General features: G+C 40.9%; 1 protein-coding gene across 1 annotated transcript; it reads right to left on the bottom strand.

The window, feature by feature from the left end:
- Window positions 1-2,591: 2,591 nt before the first annotated feature.
- Window positions 2,592-4,145, bottom strand: LOC123253671 (tyrosine-protein phosphatase non-receptor type 2-like). The gene is made up of 2 exons (XM_044682825.1): window positions 3,732-4,145; window positions 2,592-3,608 (listed from the first exon to the last, which is right to left on the bottom strand). The coding sequence occupies exons 1-2, from the start codon at window positions 4,143-4,145 to the stop codon at window positions 2,592-2,594; spliced, it is 1,431 nt and encodes a 476-aa protein (XP_044538760.1).
- Window positions 4,146-8,067: the final 3,922 nt, after the last annotated feature.

Below are 8,067 nucleotides of genomic sequence, written 5' to 3'. Positions count from 1 at the left end.
TATTTAGTAATTGAAGCCTTAAGTGACTGGAGAGAGAATTAGTGCTCATGAGTGGGTTAGAATAAAATAATTAAAATGGTTCCTGTCATTAAATTAAGCTATATTCTTAATAAAATGCCCATAAAATGCCAAGGTATTTCTTTATAAAATGACTGAATCGTTATAATTAAATTTACATGGAAAAATAATGATCAAGAATATCAATGGGAGTGAGGGGCAGCTGGGTGACTCAGTGGATTGAGAGCCAAGTCTAGAGACTAGAGGTCCTAGATTAAAATCTGATCTCAGATTTTGACCTAGCTGTGTGACCCTGGAAAAGTCACTTCACCCCCATTGCCTAGCCCTTACCACTCTTCTGCTTTGGAACCAATACACAGTATTGATTATTTTAAAAAAAGAATATCAATGGACATGCTAAAAAACCCAGGCCAGTGATGATTTTATTCTTAATCTTTAAATTAAACTACAAAGGGGCTATCTTTCTAGTATTGAATTTTTTTAAAAAAAAAAGAGGGAGAAAAAGCAATGGAATATAATATATAAGGTGAGACATTTAACTAATACATGCAAAAGATTGATGTTTCATAAATTAAAAGAAACTAAAAGCTGGGATTCATAATTTTATAAATGTATTTGGGGAAATTGGCAGATGAGAGTAAAGAATGTTCCAAAAAAAAAAGCTAGCACAAATTTTTAATAATTACTGGAAACGCTTAACCTTTCAAATAATTAAAGGGAATGCAAATTTCCAAAAAAAAAAAAACCACCTTTGAGGTAGCACCTCACACCTACAAAATTGGCAAAAATGATTAATGCTAATGAAACTAACTGCTAGTGGTATTGTAAAGAAACAAGTCTATTTATCCATTGATGGTAGAACTGAAAACTATCAGAGAATTTTTTTGGAGATCAATCTAGCAGTTCCATGCAAGTTAGAAAAAGAATCATAACTTTTGATCCAATAATTCCATTGCATAAATCTGAAAAGATTGTCGAAATTAAGCAAAAAAGGAGATTTAAAGATTTTTTAAAACAGCATTATTTGTAATTAAAAAAAACACCTACAAGCATCCTAAATATCTAAGAGCAGTAATGATGAATTAAATCATGATATAATTAATGTAACAGAATACCATAATACAATCAACTTGGGCATGTATAAAGAATATTTAAAAACCTGGGGAAACCTCCAAGAAATAATCCAAATGGTCAAAAGCAAAACCAAAAGTAGAGAACATGCACTATAACAATATAAAAGGAAAAGTAAATGAGAAGAAATGGACAAAGACACTTGATGGAGAGTGAAAAGTTGTTTTATTTTAATAATTTCAAATGAATATAAATGCATATTTCAATATTTCACTTATGGTAAATTATCAAAAAGTAACCAATCTTTGAAGTTACTGAAATGCATGTTAAAATGATAAATATCTAAGTTAAAAAAATTTTTTTTTAGTTAAGAAAACATTTGATGCTGGTAAAATGTTAGTTAAATCATTAAGTATTTTTTTAGTAATGTAAACAGATACTAAACATTGCTAGTAAATAATAAGTTTACTATAAAATATATAATATCAGTCCATCTTTGAAGTTACTAAAATGCATGTTAAAATGATACATATCTAAGTTAAACTTTTTTTTTAGTTAAGAAAACATTTAATGCTGGTAAAATAATGTAAATAGTTACTAAGTGCTTTAAAGAGTCAAATCATTAAGTATTTTTTCAGTAATGTAAACAGATACTAAACATTACTAGTAAATAATAAGTTTACTATAAAATATATAACATCAATCCATCTTTGAAGTTACTAAAATGTATGTTAAAATGATACTTATCTTACTTAAAACCTTTTTTTAGTTAAGAAAACATTTAATGCTGGTAAAATAATGTAAATAGTTACTAAGTACTTTAAATAATTAAATCATTAAGTATCATTAGGTTTACTATAAATTATTTAAAATCAGTCAATCTTTGAAGTTACTAAAATGCTTGTCAAAGATAAATATTATTTAAAGCTTTAATAATTTTTCCATTAAGAAAGCATTTAAAGTTGGGAAAATAATGTAGTTATTTAGTAATTTAAGTAGTTAAATGAATAAATATTTTTCCAGTAATTAAACAGATACTAAGTTATTTACTTGTATTGCTACTCAATATACCATTAAAATTGTTGAAAGTCAAGGTGGATTGTCTTTGAGGAACTAAAATACACTTTAAAATGATAAAAATCTTAATATTGTTTTAGTTTAAAAAACTCAATGCTGCCCAAAACATAAAATACTGAAATAATAATAATAATATATAGTGTTTTCATCCATTTTGTTTTTCTACAATTCTTATAAATATAAGCATTAAAAAAATACTCAACAACTAATGAAATTTGCAGGTTTTAAAAGGTCTAATTGTTTTTAAAGCATCTGAAACACTTTACAAATTAAATGAGGTTTTTTTTTTCTGGTGATGTTTCTTTTGTCTGGATGTATACAGTTCGAATTATAAACAGGTATCTTTGAGGCATTTTCTCCTCCCTTTGATTATTTGAGAGAGGGTTTTAGGTCTTATTTTTGTATGCCTGAATTATTCATAAGTCTTACAGATTCAGCCTTTTTCTTTTAAACCCGGTCTTACTTGGCTCCTCCACCTTGGGATTCTCATCACGACTGGTACTAGGTTTACATTCATCCAGACTTCGTTTTCGGGTACCACCTTCAGAGCTCTCTTCCCCGGAATCTGGCATTCTAGTGGCTAGATCTGAAAAATCTGACTCATCACCTATTTCATCATCGTCATCGTCATCATCATCATCATCATCAAGGTTTAAAACCAGCCTGAACGCCTTGTGCTTTTTAGATAGTATTCCACTTGGGGGTGGAGAAGTATCAAAGCTGTAGCTACGAGCATGGTCTTCATTGGTAAGTTGTTTCCACTTTTTTTTGACATTTTCATCTCCCATGAGGAATTTTGCCCCTTCAATGACAGCCACATATGAGAATCTTAGCTGTTCTGGGGTCTGAATAAGTCCCATCCGGTACTTTCTCAGACATACAAGTACTTTTCTGATATTCAGGGAAAAGGGATTTTCTTTCTTCTCCATTAGGACCAAGCAGGTATCAATCAGAGCAAAGGTACCAGAACGTCCAATGCCAGCACTGCAATGAATAATCGCAGGCCCCCGCTCATAGCTGAGGCAGCCAGACTCCCGCACCATGAAAAGGAAAGAGAGGAAGGAGGCTGGGGATTCAGGTACCCCAAAGTCAGGCCAGCTGTTGTAGTGGAAGTGGGAGATGGCCCTGGTCTCTCCTGTCATCATGTTCTGCAGGTTCAGATAGCGGACTGTGTGGTAGGGCCCCACATCCTCCCCCACCATGTAGACACTGATGCCCATTTCCTCAAAGAGGAGACTCTCACCTTGGTTGGGTGGCCAGTACTGGGAGCACTTGACAGAATCTTTCTCCACCAACCGGTTGAGCATGATCACGGCCTTGCTGTCCTGCTGCCACACCATAAGCCAGAAGTGACTACACGTATTCGGCAGGGGACCCTGGGTTAGAATATAGCTCCTCTGGGCTTCTTCTACCATTACGAAGTTGGCGTTGATGTAGTCGTTCTGCATGTCTCCGCTCCCGCCTTTGTCGCCGCTGGTTCCGCTCGAGGATGCGCATGACGAACCGGAACCCCCTGCCACGGCCAAAGCCAAACCCAGCCCCGGGTGGAACCCCCCCCCAGGGGCCCGGGTCGCTGCCCTCAGGCGAACCCGGCTGTGGTCGTAGGGGCTCACGTCTCGGTAGCGGTTGCGGGGCCTGTTCTCTGGTGCTCGAGCTACTCGGTACGGGTAGTCGTGACACTGGTTCCCCACCTCCAGGTAGGCCTGTGGCCATCCGTTGCTCTTGTCCAGAGCCTCCAGCTCCCGCTCCACGTGCATTGCGGTGCCCAAAACGGCGGCTCCGTACCCTGACACCAACATAGCCTCTTCCTCTTCTTCTCCCAGGTCCTCGTCTGTGCCAATGGACGCCATAGAGACCAGAGACGTGGGCGTTGCCACCACCGAGGAGGACGAGGTTTTGGTGATGTTGGGCGTAGCGCTGCATGAGCTCATCTCGCATTCGCTGATCTCCATGTCTTTGGGGGACTCGGGGGTTGACATCTCTGCGGGTCTGGTGACGGTGGCCCAGAACAGGGGAAGGCCTGCGGACTCGGCGGAGGCGGGGGATGGTGCCAGGTGACTGTGGCCCCGATTTAGGCCGGGACCCAAAGGAGACAACTGAGGCTTCGGCCCTGGCCTCGACTGTGGCACGGGAGGGGAGAGGATGGGATGGGAAGTGGGAGCAGTTGGTGGTAAATGGCTGCTGCTCAGGAAGAGGAGGAGGAGGAGGAGGTCTGGGCTATGGTGGCAGAGGTGGCGGCGGCTGCTGCTGCTGCTGCTGCAGTAGCGGCAGCGGCGGCGGTGGCCGTGGCGGTGGCTGTGGCGGTGGCGGTTGGGGCTAAGGCAGTCTCGAAAGTGTTGGTAATGATAGAGGAGGCCTCAAGGGCAGTCGCCCAAGGCAGGGACCCGACTAGACTAGGCCAACCGGAGGGGAGAGGAGAGGAGGGCAGCTAGCGGAGGGTCAGGGAGGGACACTCACTCAGTCTCTGTTACTGCGCACCTGACCGACGACCAAGTGAACTACCAAACAAAGACCGAGAGGCCTTAGCAACGGTACCTGGAAATGACGACACCAAAGGGAGATACCAACGCCGACGTTCGATGAAAGATGGTAGCGTCCAGTCAGCGAGGGCAGCAGGTGGGGGAGGGGCGGGCGAGAGTTCTGAGGTGGAGAAAAGTCTATGGGGAGGAGAAAAGTCTCTGGGGTGGGAAAAGTCTCTTGAGGAGAAAGTTTTTGAGTAGAGGGGAAAGTCCAGAGAGTTGAAGGAAAATCAGCTGTGGAGAAGGTGAGGTGAAAAGTCTTTGAGGAGGTGAAGCGGAGAGGCCGAAAGTCTCTGAAGAGCTGAGGGAAAATCAGTTCTGGAGAAGGCGAAAAGTCTCTGGGGAGGCAAAAAGTGTCAAAAGAGGAAAAAAAAAATGAAGGTGGAGAAAAATTGCTGCGAATAAAAGAAAAAAAAATCTCTGAGGAGAAAAAGTCTTCTGGGAGAACAAAAAATCTCTGAGATCAGTCTGTGAAAAGGCCAACCTTCTCTGAGGAGAAAAAGTCTCCCAGGAGAACGGTCTCCTGGGAGACTTTCAAACGAACAAAAAAGTCTTCGAAGATAACGGTCTCTGAAAACAAAAAACCACCGAGGAGAACAAAAGGTCACAAAAGAACAAAAAGTTATGGAGGAACAGAAAATCTCTGAGTAAGAGAATCTCTAAGAAGAAAAGCGGTACCTGAGTGAGCAATAGCTGAGCTCGAGGACAGCGGTCAAGAGGCCTGGGTGGGAAGATGGCTACCCACTTTACCGCCTTGTCACGCCCCGCCCACTTTTCCTTGTGAGCATGCGCAGTCTGCCTCCCCTCCCCCTCCTACATTCTCACCTTTAAAACAAAGTCCGGCTGAGGAGAATCGGGCCTGAGATTTCATTCACTGGGCTGTAGTTCCTCCCATGGAAGTTGTACCAGTTTGAGGCAAGGGCAGCCACTCAATCTTTTTAAGGATTTTACTACATATGAAAGGAGAAAATTATCCTAAAAGTTATAGAGTTCATTCAATAAGAGGAAGCCACAATTCATGAGGACCCTTTCCCAGGAGGCCCTGAATGTGGGCCTAGATTCAGCCTTTTCCCTTATCTTCCTCTGCCACAAACGCTCAAGTTAAAGGGTTGTTATGACCCACCGGGTTGGGAGTGGGAGTCAGAGAAGAGAGACAAACCTTTAGATGAAAAGGTTTGGAGAGAATTCTCAGTTACCCAAAAGGGTTCAATATTAAGCAAAGGACAGTACATCCTTGTATATATAGTAATGTCCTGGGCCCAGAGTAGAGAAGATCCCACCTCCAGCACTGTCATTTGCTATTTTTTTACGGGTTACCCACCTCAAATGTGAGAAGAATAATGGCAAGAACTCTATCCCTCCTCCCCCCCCCCCAATAGAGGTGGATGTCTAATCTCATTTATTTCAAAATAGATAAAGTACCTTACAAACTATAAGGCCGAAGGCATCTTTCATCCTTATATTAGTTGATTCTCTGAACAACTTTGCAAGGGAAATGTTAGTTATTATCCTTCTTTTGTACTGATGGGCTGAGGCCCAAACATGAGGTGATTTGCCAGTGGTTTCAAATGCAAGATTCCATTCTACTTCAAACACTCTATGGCAGTGATTCCCAAAGTGGGCGCCACCGCCCCCTGGTGGGGGCTGCGGCGATCCAGGGGGGCGGTGGTGGCCACAGGTGCGTTTATCTTTCCTATTCATTGCTATTAAGTTTTTTTAATTAATTTCCAGGGGCCCTAAGTAATATTTTTTTTCTGGAAAGGGAGCGGTAGGCCAAAAAAAGTTTGGGAACCACTGCTCTATGGACTACACCAGGGCTTCTTTACCATTTCTGTATGTCCTGGACCTCTTTGGCCCTCACCTGGTGAAGTCTTTAGACCCCTTCCTAGAGTGAGGTTTTTAATTGTATAAAGTAGCATTTTAACAGAAGCCAATGATGTTAAACTAAAGCTATAATTTTTTTTCTCATTTAAGTTCACTGGATCCCTCGAAATCTGTCCCTAGAACACAATGTAAGAATGCCTGTATTGCATAAGGCAGCCTATCTAACGTACTCTATCTTCTCTCTTTCCTTCACACCCCTCCTATTTCATCATAGGGAACTCCTAGTGTGGAAGCTACTTCCTCCAATGTGGATCTTAAGTTGCCACTTCCACTACTTCAGTATGCCCAAACTGTTTTTCTTGACTCCAAGGCTTACCTGTTAATTATATACCATAATTGTGCCTTTTAGAAATGCCAGTGATTACTATTATCTGTAACAAGTAGGATTCTAGTTTTCCGACAAAATTCAGGTTCTCATTTTTTTCCACCCTTCATCCTAAGGAGTGTTGCTGTTGTTTTTACAAGGCCTAGAAAGAAGTGGTTCTGCCTTTAAAATAGAGAGATCACAACCATTTGCAGGAAACTCTTGGCTATAAATAAACAGGTAGATAAATATAAGGTCATAGATTAAAACATATTTTAACCGAATTTTAAGTGTAAAACTCTGTAGTTACCAATCAATCTGAAAAAAAAAAAACAAACAGACAATGACCAATCTAAGATTTCTTGCTTCCTTTAGGGATCATATGAATGAAATGAATTGGTACTTATTTAGAGAAGTGTTCTGAGTATAAAGTAAGTAATCTCTAACATGTTCTCCTCAGGGCTATTGTTATTTACTAGGGTAGCTAGGTGATACAGTGGATAGAGAATCAGGCCTGGAGTCAGGAAGACCTGAGTTCAAATCCATCTTCAGATACTTAATTAGCTGTATGACCCTGGACATGTCACTTAACCCTATTTACCTCCGTTTTCTTATTGGTCAGATGAGCTGGAGAAGGAAATGCCAAACCACTTCAGTACCTTTGCCAAGAAAGCCCCAAATAAGGTGACCAACAATTGGAGAGGGCTGGACAACAACACTGTCATCTCCTAACATCATCTTAAAGCTGCCCTGAAATATCTGAATATGCATCCAACTGTGAAGAAGGCCCTTGCTTTCCCACTCTTTTCATTGCTTGCCTTTGGGTTGTTAGTACACTCATCAAAGTTAAATTCTGCTCCCCCCAGCACCCATCCAGTGGTTTCATGAAGGACAAATGTAAAATGGTTGTCTGCAATAGCATTTTTAAATGCTTTTGAATTGTGTTTTTCAATCGATCCTTGAGAATTTAGTACTGTTACCAATATTTATCTGGATGCTTGTTAATTAACTGGGTTAGAAGCCTCTTCAAACATAGCTAGGCTGAAACTCAGAGAAGCCCTCGTTGTACCCATTTATAAGATCTTTCCATCTGGTGAGGCCTGCATTAACTTTTGCTCCAGTGGTGTGGTCTCGAGAAGCCAAAATGCCACTATGAACTATTAGAGTAGGACTTTTGTGGAAACTTCTAACCAT

This window comes from Gracilinanus agilis, chromosome X, assembly GCF_016433145.1.
Source record: "Gracilinanus agilis isolate LMUSP501 chromosome X, AgileGrace, whole genome shotgun sequence".
Lineage (NCBI taxonomy): Eukaryota > Metazoa > Chordata > Mammalia > Didelphimorphia > Didelphidae > Gracilinanus > Gracilinanus agilis.
Note: the sequence above shows the minus strand (reverse complement) of the source record. Positions and strands in the feature narration are given on the sequence as shown.